Source organism: Urocitellus parryii, chromosome 6, assembly GCF_045843805.1.
Source record: "Urocitellus parryii isolate mUroPar1 chromosome 6, mUroPar1.hap1, whole genome shotgun sequence".
Classification (NCBI taxonomy): Eukaryota; Metazoa; Chordata; class Mammalia; order Rodentia; family Sciuridae; genus Urocitellus; species Urocitellus parryii.
This window is the reverse complement of record NC_135536.1, coordinates 36,417,909-36,440,237: the sequence shown is the minus strand read 5'-3', so window position 1 is coordinate 36,440,237 and position 22,329 is coordinate 36,417,909. Positions and strand designations below refer to the sequence as shown.

At 40.2% G+C, this 22,329-nt stretch overlaps 1 protein-coding gene across 1 annotated transcript; it reads right to left on the bottom strand.

Annotated features, from left to right (window-relative positions):
* Positions 1 to 8,335: 8,335 nt before the first annotated feature.
* On the bottom strand, positions 8,336 to 13,781 carry Pabpn1 (poly(A) binding protein nuclear 1). Its single transcript, XM_026405989.2, has 7 exons — positions 13,431 to 13,781; positions 12,949 to 13,063; positions 12,183 to 12,250; positions 11,773 to 11,879; positions 10,562 to 10,649; positions 10,321 to 10,472; positions 8,336 to 9,430 (listed from the first exon to the last, which is right to left on the bottom strand). The coding sequence occupies exons 1-7, from the start codon at positions 13,779 to 13,781 to the stop codon at positions 9,391 to 9,393; spliced, it is 921 nt and encodes a 306-aa protein (XP_026261774.1). The 3' UTR covers positions 8,336 to 9,390.
* Between the last annotated feature and the right edge of the window lie 8,548 nt (positions 13,782 to 22,329).

The window sequence follows — 22,329 nt, the reverse complement described above, 5'->3', positions numbered from 1 at the left end:
GCCTCTGCATGGAAGGCAGGAAAAGTGAGCAAGATTCTCTGATTCCGGGGCTGGGGATGTGGCTCAAGCGGTAGCGCGCTCGCCTGGCATGCGTGCGGCCCGGGTTCGATCCTCAGCACCACATACCAACAAAGATGTTGTGTCCGCCGAGAACTAAAAAATAAATATCAAAAATTCTCTCTCTCTCTCTCTCTCCTCTCTCACTCTCTCTTTAAAAAAAAAAAAAAAAGATTCTCTGATTCCAACTAGAGATAAAGGCAAAGAATATGGAGGCACCAGTACAGCACAGGAGATACAATGCCTCATCCTTGAACAATTCCTACTCTAGACAGAAAAGGTCAATATGTCTAGCTAAAACAAATGGCATCTTGTTAGTTGCTCTGAACTTCAATCACATCTCATGGGACCCTAAAATTCCACAGAAAAAATTATTTTTTTAGGCTTTTATAAATGGGAAGGCCAAGGCTTGGAGAAGTGAGTAATTTATTTAAGGTTATGTGATGGTAAATAGATAGCCAGCTCCAGAGAAGTGAGACCCTGCAATTTTCTTCCTGCATGCCAGACAGGAAATATTTCCAAATGTCATTAGAGAAAGTATCACTGTCTAATATTAAACTCATTAGGTACCCCAGTAACTACAAGGAAACTGTTTTCAGGAAAATAAGAGAAATGACTACTTTTCTGGAAGAGACTGTATTGATTGCAACAGTTTTTAAAAACATTTTAATTAGATTCACAACTAGGAACCATAATGGATTACTGGGATAAAATTAAAAGGATACAGAGGGTACATTTCTAAACTTGAAAAGTTATATGAAAAAAAACAAAGAATGAAGTTAAAGCAACATAAGGACACTTATATGCCTCCTCCGTCAGCCTAGCCTGTCCACCATGCAACCAACTTTTACAAATTAGCTACTAATGTCTGGTGCAGTCTCAGGTCTAAAGTAGCACACATAGTCCTCACCTGACCTTACTCTGGGTCAAGTCTGTGAAACAAAAAAATTACAATGCTCTGTGGAAAATGCAGAGAAATGTTAAGAGTACTAAAGCAGCTTTGAGCAGAAAAGATGTTCTTAGTCTGTTCAGATTGCTATAACAAAACACCATAGACTAAATGGCTTACAAACAACAGAAATTTCTCTCTCTCAGGGCATGCTGGCTCATGCCTACAATTCCACCACTGAGGAAGCTGAGGCAGGAGGATCTCAAGTTCAAGGCCAGCCCAGGTAACCTAATGAGAGCCTGTCTCAAAATAAAAAAGGTCTGGAGTGCAGCTCAGTGGTATAGCACTTGCCTGGCATGTGCAAGGCAACGTTAATAATAATAATAAATAAAAGAAACAAAAGAAACATATTTCTCACAATTCAGGAAGCTGAGAAGAAGTTCAAAATCAAGGTGTTGATTGATTTGGTGTCCAGACCAAATTTCTGTTCATATATACCACCTAGCTGCTGCCTCCCATAGGAGGGAAAAGCCAACTCTCAAGAACCTCATTTTTCTGGGCTTGGGGAGTGGTAATGGAGACTAAACACAGTAGTGCTTAACCACTGAGACACATCCCCAGTGCTTTTTATTTTTTTAGTTTAAGACAGGGTCTCTCCCTCAGTTGTTGAAGCTGATCTTAAACTTGCAATATTCCTGCCTCAGTTTCCCAAGTCACCAGGATTACAGGCACATGAAACCATAACCAGCTCAGGTCTCTATTATAAAGGCACTAAATCTTTTATAATGGCAAGACCCTCATGCTCAAATCACCTCTCAAAACACTCAACTCATAATACTATCATACTAGGGATAAGGTTTTAACATATGAATTTGGAGGAACATAAACATTCGGATTATAAGGTCACCCTCTATAGGAGGCAGTCCAGGAAAGCTTCTTAGATATTTAGATTAAATCTTGCAAGGAAGTCTTTGAGTTTTCCAAGGAAAAAAAGGAGAAGTAAATAATGCAAAGTATACAGACATGACAGAATATGATGTGCTAGGAAACCAGTAAGTGTGAGTGTGTTTATTTTGTGATGTTGAGGATCAACATGGGCCTCACATATGTTAGACAAGCACTCTATTACTGGACTATACCCTAGCCCAGCAAAGAAAATAAAGGGCATCTATGAAAACCCCATAGCTGGGCTGGGGCTGTGTAGCTCAGTGGCAGAGCACTTGCGTGGCATGTGTGGGGCACTGGGTTCAATCCTTAGCATCACATATAAATGAACAAATAAAATAAAGGCATTCTTTCCATCTACAACTACAAAAAAAAAATTAAAAAGAAAGAAAACCCCATAGCTAACAGAATAATCAATGAAAGACTGAAACTTTTCCCCTAAGATCAGGAAAAAAGATAGGGAGATCTGCCCTAGCCACTTCTGGTCAACATTGTACAGGAGGTTTAACCAGAAAAATGAAGAAATAAAATGAAATAAAGGGTACTCAGATGCAAATAAAATTATATCTGCAGATGACACAACTTTATAAAGAGAGACTCTTAAGGAATATATACACACACAAAAAAAACCTGTTAAATAGTTTTCTCTGATAAACAGATGCTAATCCATAGTGGGGGTGGGGAGTTAGGGAAGAATGAAGGAACTTTGGATTCTTCAGAGGGGAGTGAGGGAAAGTGTGGGGCAGTGGGGATGGGAAGGATGGTAGAATGAAACAGACAATTTACCCTATATACAAGTATGATTATAATCAGCACCAAGTACAGCCAGAAGAGAGAGAAGTTATGCTCCGTTTGTGTACAATGTATCAAAATACTGTCATGTAACTAATTAGAACAAAAAAACCTGTAAAATAAGTTTAGCAAGTTTACGGCACTCACAGTATATAAGATGAGCATTAAAAAAAAAAAATTACTTGTACTTTTTTTTTGGGGGGGAGGTAGTACTGGGCTAACTGGGAATTAAACCAAGGACTTTATGCATATTAAACAAGAATTCTACTACTGAGCTACATTGCCAGCCCTTTTATTTTGAGATAGGGTCTTACTAAATTGCCCAGGTTGGTCTCAAACTTGCAATCTCCTGCCTCAGGCTCCCAAGTCACTGGCATTACAGATATGTGCCACCACAGGCAGCTTAACTGTACTTCTGTGCAATAGCAAAAGCAAAAAAGATCTGAAAATGAAATGAAGAATTCCATTTACATTACATAAAAGCAAAATACTTAGGAATTGATTTAACAAAAGAAAAAAAATTATCACACACAGTTCAAAGAATGGTTCATGGGCTGGGGATGTGGCTCAAGTGGTAGCGCGCTCGCCTGGCATGCGTGCGGCCCGGGTTCGATCCTCAGCACCACATACCAACAAAGATGTTGTGTCCGCCAAAAACTAAAATATAAATAAAAAATTCTCTCGCACTCTCTCTCTCCTCTCTCACTCTCTCTTTAAAAAAAAAAAAAAAAAAAGAATGGTTCATACACTGGAAGACTTAATATTACTTAACATGGCAATACCCCAAAAAAAATAAAACCAAGAAAAGTAACAGGGTTTGGGGCGGGTATGGACATAAAATGGCAATATTCCCTAAACTGCTCTACAGATTCAGCATAACACTATTAAAATTCTGGTTATCTTTTTTTGCAGAAATTGACCAGCTGATTCTAAAAGCCATATGGAAATATACCCAGAATAGCCAAACAATCCCAAGATGATCATAATTGGAAGACTTACACTTCCAAAATTTTAAAACTTATCACAAACATATAACGAAAACAGGGTGATATTGCCATAGAGACAGATTCAAAGAATACAACTGAAGAGTCCAGACATTTGTCAACTGATGTCTAAAATGGAGGCCAAGACCATTTAATGGTGAAAGAATAGTTTTTAACAAATGGTGATAAGACACCTGGATAGCCACCTGCAAAAGAAGGAAGTTGGGCCCTTGGCTCACACCAAACACAAAAATCGATTAAAAGTGCATCAAAGGCCTAAATGTAAGAGCCCAAACTATAAAATTCTTACGAGAAAGCTAAGCACAGTGACACAGGCCTGTCGTCCCAGCTACTTGAGAGGCTGAGGTATAGAGGATTGCTTGAACCTATCAGTTGAAGATCAGGCTGGGTAACATGAGATCTCATCTAAAAATACATCAAACCAAACAAACAACAACAAAAAAAAAACAAACAAAACCCCTGCAAGAATTCTTAGGAGACAGACATACATTTTTGTGGCTTTTTGTATTTCAGAGGACACTATCAATAAAGTGAAAAAACTCACAAGGGAGAGAAATACTTGTAAATCACTTATCTAGTAAGGGTCTGGTATTTAGAGTGTATAAAGAAGGCCAGCACAGAGCTTGGTGGTGCATGCCTGTAATCCCAGTGGCTTGGGAGGCTGAGCCAGGAGGATCATGAGTTCAAAGCCAGCCTCACAGCAGGTAAGGTGCTAAGCAATTCAGTGAGACCCTGTCTCTAAATAAAATACAAAAAAAATACGACTGGGGATATGGATCAGTGGTCGAATGCCCCTGAGTTCAATCCCTGGAACCCCCCCCGAAAAGTTACTTTATGGGATGATGAAAATGCTCCAAAATTAGGTACTAATAATAGTTTATATTTACTAATAATATATAATAATATATACATTAATATATGCTAAGAATCACTGACCTGTACTTCAAAGGCAAATTTTATGGTATGTTAATTATATCAGTTTTTTAGAAAATCAGTGGAAGTTTTTTAGTGGGATACAAATCAGAGGTATAACAAATTGACGCCAAGCTTCAATAAATAAAATTTTTTGCTGAGTGGCTCTTTTTTCTGTTACAAGTCTTAGCACCTACAACAGTAATCAGTACTTGCTAAATACTCAATAAAGGTCTATTTGTTTGAATGATTATCAATAAGAATAAAGGGGAAAGAGGCACGGGAAATTAACAGGGTTGATATTTTTAAATTTGACCATGACATCCAAAAGATTTCTCATAATCACACATAAAAGCAAGAAAAAATGTTATATTATTGAACAAGTCCAGCAATTTTACTTTCCCTCTGAAGCAGGTAAACACTGAAGATGGTAGGAAAGAGTCTGCACATGCGTTCAATTCTTTTTGTTTTTTCTCCTTTCTACCACACCTCCTTCCTTTTGCTAGCTCAAACTCTTTTATCAGTATATATTACTTGAAGCAAATTTATACTACTAGATATTTGATTAGAGCCACAGATACAGAATCTGTATGGAATTAACATTAAATTTAAATAAAACAAACCTAAATTGAAAATGCAAAACAAAAACAACAGCAAATGCTTTTCTCTATAGCCAATGTCAGATTAAGCAAATCCTGCCTTAAAATGTACTGGATAAGAGGGTACATGTTGTGGTGGTGCATGCCTGTAATCCCAACTACTCAGGAGACTGAGGCAAGAAGACTGCAAGTTTGAGACCAACCAAGGCAATTTAGCAAGACTCTGTCTCTGTCTCAAAAATAAAAAGGGATGGGGGTTATAGCTCAGTTGTAGAGCACTTGCATAACAGGTGAAAGGCCCTGGGTTAAATCACCAGTACCCCAACAAAAAGTGTTCTGTATTAACCAAAGGCCCTCTAAACATCTGACTCTGAAGCTGAGCATGGAAGCACACACGTAAAATACCAGCAACTCTGGAGGCTGAGATAGGAGGATTGAAAATTTGAGGCCAGCCTAGGCAACTTAGTGAACCCCGGACTCAAAAAAGTAAAAACAGATGCAGAATGTAGCTCAGTGATAAAGTGTTGCTGGATTCAATCACCAGTACCACAAAAAAACTGGCCAATCACAGTAGCAGATAACCTTAATCCCAGTGATTCACAAGGCTAAGGTAGGAGGATAACAAGTTGGAGACGAGTCTCAGCAACTTAGTGAGACTCTGTTTCAAAATAAAAAATAAGCCAGGCATGGTGGCACATGCCTGTAATCCCAGCTGCTCGGGAGGCTGAGACAGGAGGATGGTGAGTTCAAAACAGCCTCACCAATGGCAAGGCCCTAAGCAACTAAGTGAGACACTGTCTCTAAGATACAAAATAAGGCTGGAGATGTGACTCAGTCCAGTGCCCCAATTCCCAGTACCAAAAACTAAAACAAACAAACAAACAAATAAAGGCTGGGAATGTAGCTCAGTAGTTAAGCACCCCTGGATTCATTCCGCAGTAACATTTTTTTAAATATAGCTCATAAACCCTCACCTTAGACAAGTGGTTTTCCTAATCTCCCTTATTCTGAAGACTCTTCCCTGAAATCTGAAATCTACTCAGACCAAACTCATTGCTATTCTTCAGTTAACAAGGAGCTTATTATGAGTGATAAACAGCATATAACAAAAATGACAGAGCTTGCTCGAGGATAGCAAGTTTCTTTCCACGCTTCCTTTAAAACCCCAAACGAGGATAAAGAAAAAATGAAAGAGGCCAAGTAGAGTAGAAAGTCTGACTCCTGTAAGGACAGGAGAGAAAAGAAAAGACAGGAACCAACAGATCCAGGACAAAGGGAATACTATTGTTGTTACTACCGTCTCCAGGACAGAAAATGCAACCCAAGAGAACATCTTTTGAGCATCTACTAAATGATAGGTACTGTGAAACATACAAAAGCACAATCTATGCCCTCAAGGAGCTTGCCATCTACTGAAGAAGCAGGAATATAATTATTTTACTTCTAAAATCATTAAGTGCTAGAGAGAGGAACAATTTGCCCTGAGTACATCAGTGATTAATTCTGACTAAAGAATCAAGAAAAGTTTTTAATTTTTTTTTAGTTGTTAACGGATCTTTATTTATTTATATGTGGTGCCGAAGACTCGAACCCAACTGAGCCACAAGCCCAGCCCTCAAGAAAAGTTTTGCTGCTGTTATATGGCTTATACTTTGAAGGATGTGTATGATCTTGATAGAGAAGCTGGGATGGTCATAGCAGGCTCAATGCACCAGCAAGAATCATACGTGAACACATAGCAATTCAACTGGAATGCACAACACATTATAAGTAGGCCAGGATGTAGCAGGAAAAACCTAATTAGGATCAAATTCAGAAAGATCTTAGTTTCACACATTTGTAGTTGGAAGTTACTGGTGGCTTCATAGGGCCTTTTTGGCAACAAGGACAAATAAGAGTTGCTTAAGCAATGGAAAATAGAAATGGAGAGGAGAATGGACATCGTACAGAATTGACTGAACACAGAAAATTAAAACCAAAGAATGGCCAACGTTTACCCCGGGGCTGGGGTTGTGGCTCAGTGGTAGAGCTCTCGCCTACTATGTGTGCAGCCTGGGTTCAATTCTCAGCACCACATAAATAAATAAAGGCATTATGTCTATCTACAACTAAAGTGTATGTGTATAAAATTTATTCTCCAAGATCTTTTAGAGCTAGCCATGTAGTGCCCTCTGGTGGATAGATGACACCTCTCCAGTATTAACAATCAGTTCTTCCAATACTCTTAACACTATCCAGTCCACATAAGTTTCCACAAAATGATCAAAACACACTATTCCAGTTGTATTTGAAGACAGACCTGAAATGCCTAACTAATCAAACAATAGGAAGTAATATAGTGATCAAATGCTAAATATGTTGGTGAACACTGACCTGAGAATTCAGAATACAACACAACTTGAGAGGTGGATTAATGCTTCCTGGATATAGAACACATCCATTTCTTTAACCTAGGATTTTTGGAGAAGAGCACCCAGGTCAGAGGTAATCATAAACAAAACATTTGAACAGAAGAGAAGAGACTGGCAAAGTAGAGTATGCAAATATTAAATATCAAGATATCCAGTAGGTTAAGTAATGAAAAACCTACAAAGGCTTGCACTAGTAAATGATGTAGTACCTAAGAATTTAAGACCAATCCGATATTACAATATAAAATGGAGACACTTATTATGATGGTCAAGTAACTACCCAACAAAACTTAAGATATAAAAAACATAATCCCAGCAACTAGAGGGGCTGAGGCAGAAGGATCAGAAATTCAACACTAGCCTAGTTAAACTGATAAGACCCTGTCTCAAAATAAAATAGGGCTGGGGATATAGTTATGGTAAAATGCACCCAGGTTCAATCTCCCATACTGTGGGGGGGATAGGGGGGTCCAGTTATGACCCAAAGTTAGTTGGCTAAACATTAAGTGGTCCTTGCGTAGCTGGAGAAAACAAAAGCTTTGAAGACATCTTTGTTAATTATGCTTTAGCATTTCTTGAGCCCATCCTCAAGCAGACATGAACCAGACCCCAATCTAAGAATACAAGGTATGGGAATGGATTTCATTTGCATGTTAAGTTTTATTAGCGCACATACACACTCTTAGATCATTCTAGTCTGGCCATTCTTTTACTATCCAGAAAACCCGTCATTAAGTAAATGCAGAATGTTTCTGGTTGTTATAATTTAACTCCTACTCCTTAATTTACAAGCGGCAACTTCCCCTTCACAACATCAGTACTTCCGTAAAGTAAAACTAATAGACATCTGCGATCTAAGAGAGAACAGGTAGATAAACGATCTTTACAGCCACAAGGCCAAACAATTTTTATTTTCAAAAACAACTTTATTCATGACACATATTTAAAAAAAATTCCCACCCCCTGGAAATGAGCTAAAAAAATAAACAAAATCCACCTCCCACCTCCCTGTTCCCACTTCCTCCCATTCCCTCCAAATAAAAGGGAAAAAAAGGCAAAGGAAAAAAAAAAACAAAACAAAAAAACTGAAAAACAAAAAACACCCCAAAACCCCCCAAAACAAGGTAGTGCATTTCCCCAGGGGGAAGGGGAATTTACACTGGAGCCGCTGGGAGCGGAACGGAGATCTTCCGGCTACAGAAACCTGCAAAGAAAGACACTCAAAACAGAAAAAGAAACACAAAAGGAAACAAAATAGATCACCAGGCAATCTGGAGGGGCAGGGAGCCGGAAAGAGGGTGGGGTGGGTGGTAGACCTGGCAGGACAGGAGCAGGCAGGCAGGGACTGTGAAAGGCAGGGAGAAGATGGAGGGAAGGTAACAAGCAGAACAGTTTGGTGTCCTTCCAGAGCCCTGGGTAAAAAAAAAACCCCTCCTACCACCCATGCCCACCTACCCTTGAGCAGCCCCCAAGGGGGTGAAGTGGGGCAGGGAAACATGGGGAACAGCTTGCGCAGTTGAGAAGTGTCCATGGCGAATCCCCAGAGTGAATGAGCAGCTCCCTGCCCCACTCCCTGGGCCTTCCCCTACTCCCCAAAGCAGGTCCCTCCTCAGCAGTTAGTTATGGGATTCTCCCCCCTTCCACAGTATATCTTTTTTTTAAAAAATATTTTTTTTCCATCAAGGTCATCTTCTGTTTTTCTTTTTTTTTTTTTTAATTCTTTTTTTTTTTTTCCTTCTTTCCTCTTTTTTTCCTCTCTCTCCTCCTAATACACACTTTTTTTAGTAAGGGGAATACCATGATGTCGCTCTAGCCCGGCCCCTGGAAGAAAGAAGGAGAGTTAGGTGTTAACATGATCACTAAATAGTTCAGTATAAGCCCCTCCCCGTGGGCCCTTGCCCCAGTTACTGTGAAGGGAAGGGGGGAAAAGAAGTTTTTCAAGTATCCTAAAACTGACTCCACAATCCCAGAATCAGAGAAACACCTGGCAAACAGGGGGCTAACAGGGCATTAATGGAATACTTTGCCAAACAGCAGCAATAAAGAAGTGCATCTGAGATAAAGGAGTAAGAAAAAAGGACCCATTGTTTATCCAGTTTTCAGTTCTCCACAGTTCTCAAACCCTATCTTATGAAAAGTCAAGGCTTATATGTGTGACCTATTTAGAGAGACAAAAGTAAAAAGCAAAGCCACAACTTGGGTACCACATTGGGCCTGTGAGAAAGTTAACCTCAAAAAAGACTAGGTCCATTAAATAATTAAGTATCTCAAAACCCTCCCACATGGCTATGGGAGAATTCAACTAGCCTCTGGTATCCTTCCAAAGAAGGTTCAAACTTTTACCCCTCCCTAACTCTGGGAATAGTAGCAATGTCCAAGCAGTGCTTTTCACTGTCTTGAGACCCTGTTCTTCTTAAATTTCAATGTCACCTTCAATGCCACCAACTACCAAGCGGGGGGAAAAAAAAGGTTGGAGGGGGGAAGCATCTTGCAGAATAGATCAGCACTTATCACCAATTTCTGCTCCAAAGATGATGAGACTGGCCTCCTGACCTGGCCTACAACTACCTTCCTCACCCTGCACAGGCAGGAGACCAAGTCCCTGGAGACCAAGGGGGAGGGAAAGGGAGGGTCGGTCCTCAGATCAGGAGAGAATGAAGCATACAGGGCTCATGGGAGGCTGGGAAGAGGAGCAGCCCATCTATCCTGACCTGTAGACGCGACCCCGGGGCCTGCTGTTAAAACCACTGTAGAATCGAGAGCGGGAACTGTTGTAGTTGGTAGTCCGAGCACGGTAGCGGGCACGTGGGAAACCCCGGTCTGTTGTGCTGATGCCTGGTCTGTTGGTTCGTTTTGGGATCACCTGAGCAGAAAGAATACACAACAGAAAGCCTTAGAGTCATTGGTGAGAGTTAGTTTATATATAACCAGAACAAAGGGCACAGGCCTTACCTTGATTTGTCTTCCTCTAAATAAGGACTCATCTAAGGCCAGGGAAGTCCTCACTGACTCTTTGTCGGAGAACTCTATATATGCAAACCTGAAAAGAATAATTGTCATTTTTTTATCTGAGTTTACAATATTTCATAGGTTATTTGTTAGGAGTATAATGTGTTTACATTTTTAATTAGCTGATTTTTAAATGAAAGGTTTTAATCAAAATTTCCAGCTATTCTTGGAAAAAAATCATTAAACAGACAACATGTTTAGCCATGTGCGAGGCCCTGAGTTTAATCCCCAGCACCACAAAAAGACCAAGATTTCTATATGCTGGGGTCAACTACAAGCTTCTAGTTCTTCATCCTGCCCACACCTAGGCTGTCTGGCCCCTGAAGGTATTTTATGTGTAACCCAGTACATTATCAAGTTTAATGACACATTAGAAGGCAAAGACCTCATTTTTTTTTTTTTTTTTTGTAATGCTGGGGGTTGAATCCAGGACCTTGTGCATGCAAGGCAAGCACTCTACCAACGAAGCTATACCCCAGCCCTTTCTTCTTTTCTTTTACATTTATGTTTTAGATTTAGCTTGACCCAATCTATTTTGTATTTATGTGGTGCTAAGGATCAAAACCAGTACACCTCATGCATACTAGGTGAGCACTCTGCCACTGAGCCACAACCCTAGCCCCTCTTGTGTTTGTGTGTGTGTGTGTGTGTGTGTGTGTGTGTGTGTGTGTGGTGGTGCTGCTGCTGCTGCTGCTGCTGCTGGGGATTGAACTCAGGGCTTTATGCATGCTAGGGAAGTACTCTACCAACTAAGCTATATCCCCAACCCCCAAGACCATTTTTTTTAAACATCAAGTAATTACCAACCAATGTAAAACATAAATTATCGGTGGGAGTGTAGCTCAGTGATAGAACACATGCTTTGCATGCACAAGGCCCTGGGCCCTGGAGTTCAATCCCAGTGCTACAAAACAAAAAACTATACACACGATGTATGTGTAGATGTGGGGAGACATCTACTTTTAAATTCTGATTAAAATTATCTTGGGCTGGGGTTGTGGCTCAATGGTAGAGTGCTTGCCTGGCACATGTGAGGCACTGGGTTTGATTCTCAGCACCACATAAAAAAATAAAATGAAATAAAGGTACTGTGTCTCCATCTACAACTAAAAAATATTCTTCAGAAAATTATCTCAATTTATTCCCCTACTTACCCTTTGGGATGGCCACTAAATTTGTCACAGAGTATGGTAACACGATTGACTGAACCACAGCCATGAAAGTGAGCTTCCAGCTCTTCTGCTGTTGCACCATAGTCTACCTAAAGAGAATGGATATTTCACAGATACCGAGCAAACTCTTTTCTCAACAGGTACCCTGCCTGGCCTTTGGTCTGGGCCATCTCTATAACCCACAGCACACCAAATATGGTTCTCTAAGGAATTAACCTTTTTCTTCCATTCCCAGTCTTTGTTGATTACTCCATCACTTTTTACCTCCCCCCAAACCTCCCTCTACCACTTTTAAAATTGCCAACTTATACTGGCGATCTTCCTTTCAAGATTATTAAATAATTGCCCAAAACAAGAATGTCCCCAATCTCAATCAGAACCCCAATACATACATTGCCAACATAAATGGAACGGGCATCAGCCTCCATCTTCTCTTCAATAGACATGATCACTGGGCCAGCTATAGACAAAAATAATTCAAAAAAGAAGTAGATTTTCTATTGAACCAATATATGCACTTCCACCACCACAGCCACCCTATCATTTCAGCAAAGACAAAGACCTTGTTCAGTTCTGTTCCCTCTTGGCCCATTACCTAGATCAGTGCCTAGCACACAATATGTTCTCACTAAATATTAAGGAATAAATGAAATACATCCTTAACGATCAGAGAACAGTGTAAGAATACTCCACTCCCAAATCAAGCGCCTATGAAGAGCTTTGTTAAAATGCCTTGAAGACCAAACAAAATTAAGTGGGCTGAGACTCGATATTTCTGGATTAAAGAGGCCCCCAGCAGCCTACCCACTGTCTCTTAAGAGTCCTAACTAAAGGATCTCCAACTGAAAAAAAAAAATTAGACTTGAAGGTCACATGCCAGCTGGCAATCTCCAGCCGGGTAGAGGCAGGCTAAGAACAAAGAGAAACACATTTATAACCGAAACAAAGGGAGACACAAGACTACAACTACCAAAACATAGGTTATGTCTCACAAAGGTCAACGGAACACACAATGGACTATGACCGCAGCAACTGCCCAGTAATTGCTCAAACAAGCAGCTCCAGGATCCGGAGCATCTAATGCCACATTCCCCGTGCTCCCCACAACCATTCCAACCCGAAGACCCAGGCTGCGCGTGCAACCGCCGGTTTACTCACCATTGCCTGGAGGTGGACTCATATTCATCTGCTTCTCTACCTCGTTCTGTAGTTCCTTCAGCTTTTCAGCTTCTTCCTCCATCTCCCTGACTCGAGCTTTGATAGCTTCAAGCTCCTACAATGAATGGGGAGGGCATGCAAAAGAGCTTAAGAGGAACCAACGCAGGGGCTGTGCCGTGCTCTCGATAGGCGCGCGGCCCCAGCCATGCTCGGCCATTTCCCTCGCCCCACGCGAGGGTCGTGATGAAAAGAAAAGCAAGTTACCTTCTCTGGAACAATCTTAAACACCCATGACGCCCAAATCAATACTGCCGGGCCCCTTGCGACGATCCAGGACCCGTCCCCCGCCCGGCCCCAGCCACGTTATTCCCCGCCCAACCCCACCCCCAGCCTGCCTCCCGCTCGCTCGCCCGAGCTCTGGGCCTCCCATGACCCGGCCGGTCGGCTGCTGCCAGCCTGCTCGCTCGCCCTCCTTCCCTCACCGGGTCCTCAATGGCGCCGTCCCCCGGGTCACCCTCGACTAGTCCCGGTTCTTCCTCCTCCTCCTGGCTGCCGGGGGCTCCCGAACCAGGCCCAGGGCCCGGAGCTCCCGGGGGGGCGCGGGGCCGGGGCGGCTCCTCTTCGGGCTCGGGCTCCGGCTCGGGCTCCAGCAGCAGCTCCCCAGGCTCCAGTTCCTCAGACTCCAGGCCGTTCCCGTAGTCCCCTGCGCCCCCCGGGGCCCCCTCCCCGGCCTCCCCACCGGCCCCGGGCACAAGATGGCGCCGCCGCCCCGGCCCGGAGCCCCGACCGCCCGCAGCCCCCGCTGCTGCTGCCGCCGCCGCCGCCGCCGCCATCGCCGCTCAGACTGGGGCCCGCCGCCCAGCGATTGGAGAACTGCGCGGGCCTCGCGGAGGATTCATTAGTCAAGCAACCTGCCCGTCACTCCAAGCTAGCACTCCATTGGGGAGTATCAGTTGGCAATCAAATAAGACCCCACCTCTTAGGCGGGGCACTGTACCAAATTCTCAAATCCCGGTAGGGGAAACCTCTCTGTCAATCAACATTCGTCCCACCTCCTCTCGAGGCCTTAGGTAACAATACTGCCACGCTGTGACGACATTCCTGCTTCTCCCCCGCCTACGGGAGGGCCCGCGAAGTATAGGACGTTCTGTGATTGGTCCCTGATTAAGATCACTGGAAAGGACCAATCTTCCGATCGCCTCACAGCAGTAGCCCGGTCTCAGATGCCGATTGGCTTGCGAGATTCGAAGAGCTGACACCCGTAGCGTGACAGGTGAACCTTGCCCCCGAAAGGGCTGTCGGACTTCAAGCTAGGTCACATGACTAGTCAGTCCTTAGGGAGCCGCCATCTTGACATTACTGCCGACACCGGTGAGCGTTGGAAGGCAGAGGCCCCATACAGGGTAGACATTTCTGGAAGTTCCGACCAAGCACCAGTAGGTGGGATGCTGCCGGAATTAGAGGTTCTGAATGGAGCATTCTAAGGGGGAATTTTTCCAACTTCAAAGTTATTGGCACCACCATCCATTAAGTGTCCCAAACCACAAAGAATGTAAGAATCCTTACTGAGACCTACCAGTTCATAGACCTCTTTTCCAGGACCCCCGCGCTGCCTAGTTTCAGCCTATTCTCTATCCTAGCCTGTTGCAGCCGCTATGGGGTTCTCCCAGCTTTGAATATCCGTCCAATCCTAACCGCTACCAGACTGGCTTCCCTTTCCTGTCAGGTAAAGTCTCAAAAATTCCTTACAGTGCTCTTAGACACCCCAAGACCTACTATGCGAATTTTGTTGCCAAACTCCTTTCTATGGGTGTGGCTGGCATCCAGACTGTGTATATGTAGTCTTTCCTCAACCAAGTCTGTACAACCCTCCCCATCTCTTACAGTGGCCTTTCTGGTCCGGAGACCAATGGGCCTACCTCCTCAGTAACTTAACTGTTCCGTACTGAATTTCCTAAATAGGTGGTGAGTACCTGCAGATAAGAGACTGAATCTTATTTATGTTTGTATCTCCACTGCAGGATGCCTAGTACGTGTTAATAATACTGGGTGTTTGTTGATTGAAAGATGCATTGTTTGGGGATCTAGGTGCCACCTCTTCATCTTTTGCAATTTCCCAGGCTCCAAGTCCCCTTTTAAGCCCCAGAGGAATTTCTTGGGGCAGGTTCCCACCACACTGCTGCACCCTAAGATATCAATAACACCTGGCCTGGAGAAGGCAAGGTTTCCACATTTGAGTAGCAATCCTACACACTTATTAAAATGTAAAGAATGGTGGTGCTAAGTTCACAAGAATTTTTTTATAGGGAGACCAAAACTACAGGCAGGTTTGAGAGTCAGGTTCACATGAACCCAACCCAAAAGTTAAACAAGTATGATTGGAGCATCAGAATCTGGACAAGAGAAGATCCAAAAAGTAAGAAGCACTCATCATACCCCTTTTTCCATGGCCCACTTTTTCTCCCAATTCCTTACCTCAGGAACTGAGTTACTTTGAGCAGAATCACAGTCACTTAAATTTCTTGTGCATTTTTCATCAGCCATCTCAGCTTCAGTGATCTAGGAAAACTAAAGTTGAGCACGGAAGACAAACTCTAAATGAGTTCTCTGGAAGGAGGAGTGTCTTTTATACTGATCCTAACCTAATCCAATTCTGAGTGCTTCACTGTTGCATAATTTAAGCAAGACTACTAAGGGAAATGGGATTTTTTTCAAAATGCCTTTGAATCCTGTTTTTGTTAAGTACTTGATTTTGTAGCAGGCACTATTCTTTGTATAATCTCATTGAATTCTTACAATTCTGTGAAATGTAAATATTTCCACAAACAATAACCTTTCTAAGTAAAGAAGAAAAAGAGCTGAAGAAGTAAAGTAACTTGTCAGTGTCATAAAGCTAATTTATAGTGTGCAGGGAACTCAAAATCAGCTTTCAAAACTTAGATCAAAATTAATGCCAGCAGAGCAAGATGGTGTACGCCTATAATCCCATAGTGCACACCTATAATCTCATAATACACGCCTATAATCCCAGCAGCTCAGGAGGCTGAAGCAGGAGGATCTTGAGTTCAAAGCCAGCCTCAGCAATTTATCGAGGCCCTAAACAACTTAGTGAGACCCTGTCTCTGAATAAAATACAAAATAGGGCTGGGGATGTGGCTCAGTGGTTGTTGAACGCCCCTGAGTACAATCCCCGGTACCAAACAAACAAACAAACAAAAAACTAATGCCAAACACTGTGGTGTACTCCTGTAATCCCAGAGGCACAGGAGGATCTCAAATTCAAGCCCAGCCTGATCAGCCTAGTGAGGAATTTAGGGAGACCCTGTCTCAAAAAAAAAAGTACTGGGAATGTAGCTCAGTGGTAAGCACTGCTGAATTCAATCCCCAGTAACAACTAAACAAAACAAAAAACTACTATGTGTGATTTAATACAAAAAAATTAGATTATGATATTATATTGAAAACTGGAAAAGGTATAAATCCCAATAATGCTTAAATTAAGCATTATTACATAATTATTACATAATTATATCCAAAGATTATTTTGCTTCTAATAAAAGGTCTGTACATTATGTGTGTAACATGCAAAATGATGTCAGGTCAAAGTAGTAGAAGATAAAATTGTATATAAACTATGATTACAAATGTATGTATATCTGAAAGTTTAAAAAATTACAATTAAAAAAAACTTCAACATGGGAGAAAAAGAAACAAAAACCAATGCCATCTTTTGATTCTTTATCAATATGCAAGAAAAACTTTAATAAATATTGAGATTTGCCTGGTGTGATAGCACATGCCTATAATTCCAGCAATTTGGGAGGCCAAGACAGGAAGATCAAGTTTGAGGCCAGCCTCAGCCACTTAGTGAGACTCTCAGCAATTGAGACTCTGTCTCAAAATATAAAAAGGGCTGGGGATGAGGGCTGGGATTGTGGTTCAGCGGTAGAGCATTTTCCTAGCACGTGTGAGGCCCTGGGTTCGATCCTCAGCAACACATAAAAACAAACAAATAAATAAATAAAATAAAGGTATTGTGTCCAACTACAACTAGAAATAAATATTAAAAAAGAAAGAAAGAAAGAAAAGGCCGGCGATGTAGCTGGGTGGTAAAGTGCCTCTGAATTAGATCCCCAGCACCAAAACAAACAAGCAAACATGGGGCTGGGGATGTGGCTCAAGCGGTAGCGCGCTCGCCTGGCATGCGTGCGGCCCGGGTTCGATCCTCAGCACCACATACCAACAAAGATGTTGTGTCCGCCGAGAACTTATAAATAAATATTAAAAACTCTCTCCCCCCCTCTCTTAAAAAAAAAAAAAACACAAGTTGAGATTCTTAACCCACAATTCTATTCATTTTCTTTTCTTTTTTTTTGGTACCAGGGATTGAACCCAGGGGTGCTTAATCACTAAGCTAAATCCCCAGCCCTTTTTATTTTTTATTTAGAGACAGGGTCTCACTGAGTTGCTTAGGGACTCACTAAGTTGCTGAGGCTAGCTTTGAACTTGTGATCCTCCTGCCTCAGCCTCCCAAGCCACTGGGATTACAGGCATGTACCACCACACCGGCACATAATTCTATTTTTTATAATTGGTTCTTAAGACGGAATCAAAAGGTGAATAAACAATTGTGAATTGTTATGGTCTGGATATGAGGTGTCCTCCCAAAAGCTCTGTGGTAGGCAATGTAGGAATGTTCAGAGGTGAAATGATTAGATCATGAAAACTAACTTCATCAGTAGAGTAATCATTTGATGAATAAATAATTTAAAGGGACCACTGAGTGGTAACTATAGGCAGTGGGGTGTGGCTAAAGGAAATAGGTCACTTGGGGTTTGAGACTGTGAGTCCAAAATAACCTTTTTCTCTTCTCAGTTGTTTTTGTTTGATATTTTGGTCAAAGCAAAAGGAAAAACTGATTAACATATGAACAAAGATGTTTATCAGAGTAAAAAAAAAACATAAAAAAATAAACCACTTAAAATGTCCTAGTGGGAATAAAATTATTATACACACATATATGTAATTTTATATAGTCATTAGGACTTGAAAATGTTTTAATGACAAGGAAAAATGCTTGCAATATAATAGTAAGCAGAATTATATACAAAATTATATGTGCAGTATGATCACAAAACCACAGATAAGAGACTGGAAAGAAATAAACCAAAATGTTAGTTGTAGTTCTCTCTGGTAGTAGAATTATGATTAATTTTCTTCGTTTTTTTTTTTTGTTTTTGGTACCAGGGATTGAACCCAGCAGCACTCACCCACTGAGCCACATGCCCAGCTCTTTTCTTCATTTATTTTGAGACGAGGTCTTGCTAAGTTGCTTAGAGCCTTGTTCAGTTGCTGCGGCTATCTTTGAATTTGTGACTTTCCTGCCACTAGGATTACATGCATGCATTGCCACACCCAGCTAATTTTCTGCTTTATAATTTTCCGTTATGATTTTTCAAAATTAACACATAATTTTAAAAAATTGCTCCAACTTGCACACTTTTTCTAATAAGCATGATTACTTTATCAAAGAAACAAACAAACACATTGAAAAGGATATTTGAGGGCTGGGGTTGTGGCTCAATGGTAGAATGCTTGCCTAGCATGTGTGAGGCACTGGGTTCAATTCTCAGCACCACCTATAAATAAATGTATAAAATAAAGGTCCATCAACAACTAAAAACATGTATATGAAAAAATCAATTTAAAAAAAGGATATTTGAATGTGATTTCTCTTTCCCTATGAGATTGTAAGTGGTAAAAGGGATATCTTAATTATATTTGTATTCCCTTTGCCTATCATTCTGTACTCTATAAATGTTAACTGAATGAATGAACCTATTTAATATTTTGCCTCATGTTGATGAAGAGACTATCAAGGAGTTTTTCTCTGAAATAAATTTTTAAGAATTCATATGTAATGTTAAGAGTTTCATCATTATGAGCATTCTTCTCCTTAAGTTATAAGCTATAAATAAAGGATGATAGTTTTGGAAAAGCTGAAATTCCAGTGCCCCATCCAGAAGAGGGGGAAAAAAAATGTGTTAATAGAAGGAGAGGTCAGTGGAGTTGAGAAAAGGATAATTAAGTGGTAAAAATGAGTGAAGATATCTCTAGTTCTGTTCAAAAGGGAAAAGTTTTGTCAGTAGATAACATAAATATTTGGTTTCTGGGTAGTTTCATACCTACTTTTAATATTTGCTTTGAAATTTTCACAGACTATAATAATCTATGATCTAGAATAACATTGTTTAATATGGTAGTCACTAGTCATATGTGGCTATGGAGCAATTGAAATGTGTAGTCTCACGTGAGATGTGCTGAAAATGTAAACTACACCAAAATATTATAACTTTGTATGAAAAAGAGTATATGAAATAACTTATTAATAGTTATTTAATATTAATATTGGAATTATAATATTTTTAATACATGGGCTAAATAAAATACTATTACAATTAGTTTTACCTGTTTCTTTTTTGTAGTTTTAATGATGTTAGTAGATCACAGAAAACTACATCTGTGGCTTATATCTTATTTCTATTGGACATTGCTAACAGAACTTTGAAACCTTTATTTTTACTTACCTCTGTTTTATAGCAGATCCCAATTATCTTCTACCATGGTCTGGTCTTCATATATCAACTCCCTAGCTCTGTCCTTGATAGTAGGGGACTGTCCATTTAAATGTGAAGGAATCTATGCAGGACTGCTTAATTTCCATTCTGACTGGTTAACTTTTTAAAAACTTTGTAACTGAAATACTAGCTTTAATGTACCATACCAGATATGTGTATGTTCATCATCAAAACATCAGAAAATACTGATAGCAAAAAGAACAAAAATCACTCATAAAATCTGCCACCCAAAGATAATCACTACTGATATCTTAACATATACTCTTCCTAAAATGTTCAAACTATAAATACAAAGAGGCACATACATACACATATATTTTTCCAAAATGGGATCAGTGGGCTAGGGATATAACTCAGCTGGTAGAGTGCTTGCCACGCAAGCACAAGGCCCTGGGTTCAATCCCCAGGACTACAAAAAAAAAAAAAAAAAAAAAAAGAAAGAAAGAAAAAAAAAGGATCATATCATATGATGTTATTTTCTAACAGATAGTCTTTATTTATTTATTTATTTTTAAGTGGTGCTGAGGATCGAACCCAACACCTTGCACGTGCTAGGCAAATGCTCTACCACTGAACCATAACCCCAGTCCACAGATATTCTTTTTTATGCAATAAAATACAGAAACATCTTTCCATTTCAATAATATATTTCTCTAATTTTATTTTTCATGTTTTTACTTAAAAATCATCCCTTTAGAAAATAGGGGCTTGTCTGACCACTCTTTAAAATTAAAATCTAGCTAGGCCCAGTGGCACACACCTATAATCGCAGCTATTCAGAGGCTGAGGCAAGAGGATTGCAAGTTTGAGGACAGACTGGGTAACCTAGTGAGACTCTGTTTCAAAATAAAAAATAAAAAGAATTACGGAGGTAGCTCAATGGTAAAGTGCCTCTGGGTTTAATCTCTAGTATTTTAATTTCTAAATTAAAATTAATTAAGATTGAAATTTTATTAATTAAAATGTAAGAATATCTACAAACATATTTCCATCATCCTTCAATTATTTTTCTTTATAGAATTGATCACCTTCTAAAATATTATGGAATTTTGTTCATTTTTGATTCCTTCCCTAGAATGTTAGCAACATGCAGGTAGAGATCTGAGTCTGTCTGTTCACTTTACGTCAGTGCCTAGAACTGTGCTTCCCACACAGAAGATGCTTAAATATTTGCTCTGTGTGAATGAATGATGAATGAAAAAAACAACTGCATAGCACTCTATTATGTTTTCTGGTTGAGTTTTAAAAGTTAATATATTTATATATTTACCTATGTTCACATTTAAGGCAGTCTTTTAAGTTTTCAAAGGACCTACTATTAAGTGATAACAGAACATCTACAATTAATCCATTTGCTAGAAATTATAACTAAATGTTGCTTGACTTTAACTAAAGTGCCATTTGGAGAAATAGCACTTATGGAGAACTGTCTGAAGGGAAACTAATCCATCTGTCCTTTGGATAGACTGAAGTTTAACCCTAACTAAATCAGACCATCATAAAGCAGCATATGTGGCCAAACTGTTATGAGCCTGACAGACCTTCTAAATCCCTGTTTGTGTTTCTAGAGGAAATAGTGGTATAGAATTCAACATCATATTTGCTGTTAGGTATTATAAAGAATGGTGTCAACCATATCACCAATTGCGTTCTTGGAAAAGTCACAGAACTTTTTGCTCTTCTTGAGTAACTGATTTTTTTTTAAGTTGGATACAATATCTTTATTTTATTTTTATGTGGTGCTGAGGATCGAACCCAGTACCTCACCCATGCTAGGTGAGCATCTACCACTTGAGCCACAACCCCAGCCCTACTGATTGGTTTTTAAGTCCTAAAAGGAATGTGAACCTCATTATATTTTTCAGTTTGCTTTGGCTGCCAAGCTGAGAGCCAAATTCATAGCCTGGCTTTTGTATTTGGGAATACTACTTATAGGATGTTCTTCTGTGTATTAATTTTCCTTTTACTTAAATTCACTATAATATTTCAATTTTCCCTTTACCCATACTTAAAAATAATTTTATTTTCTCTTTGTTTTTTCTTTTGTATATTAAAATGTTTCAAAATTATTTGGAACTAGGTAAATATAAAACACACTGCAACACAGATAGAAGCACTAGCTATCATACCTGATGATATTAAGAATATCTAATTTCCTTTTTCTTAGTGTGTATTCACCAGGCTACTCTCTGATTTTCCTACAGCTTCTTTTGTAGATTTTCCTATAGGGAGAGAGTAGAAAGGCAATACTAGATTCCTCTAAGCAATTATTTCTCACAATTTAACACATAAACCCAAACATCAATTTATTGCACTGGGTTATAGAAAGATCAGAAATTTCCATTTGAAATTTAAAATTAAAATCACGGTTCCTGTCAGAAATGATTTTGATGTGGTCCTAACTAGAGGTACAGAGCGGAATGGACTGAATAATCCTGGAGATTCCATCCAATTAGCAGTTTGCAGTGAAATGGCTGAAACCAAATATCTCTGGGGACTAGACAAGAAAGCAGGAGCTCCGTTTCTGATAGATATATTCTAAATCTGAAGTAGGCATCAGTGAGAAAGGATCATTATCACACACTTCTGATTTGAGGCCAAACAATAGCTGGGGAGTTGATTTTGCATAAAGATTTTAGGGAGGTTTTCTTTGTTTTGATTTTTTGTTTGTGGCGGTCCCAAAGTACCATATACCTACACCCTCTTGAAGCTTGGGTTGGGATACATGGAGTTCTTGGCTTTG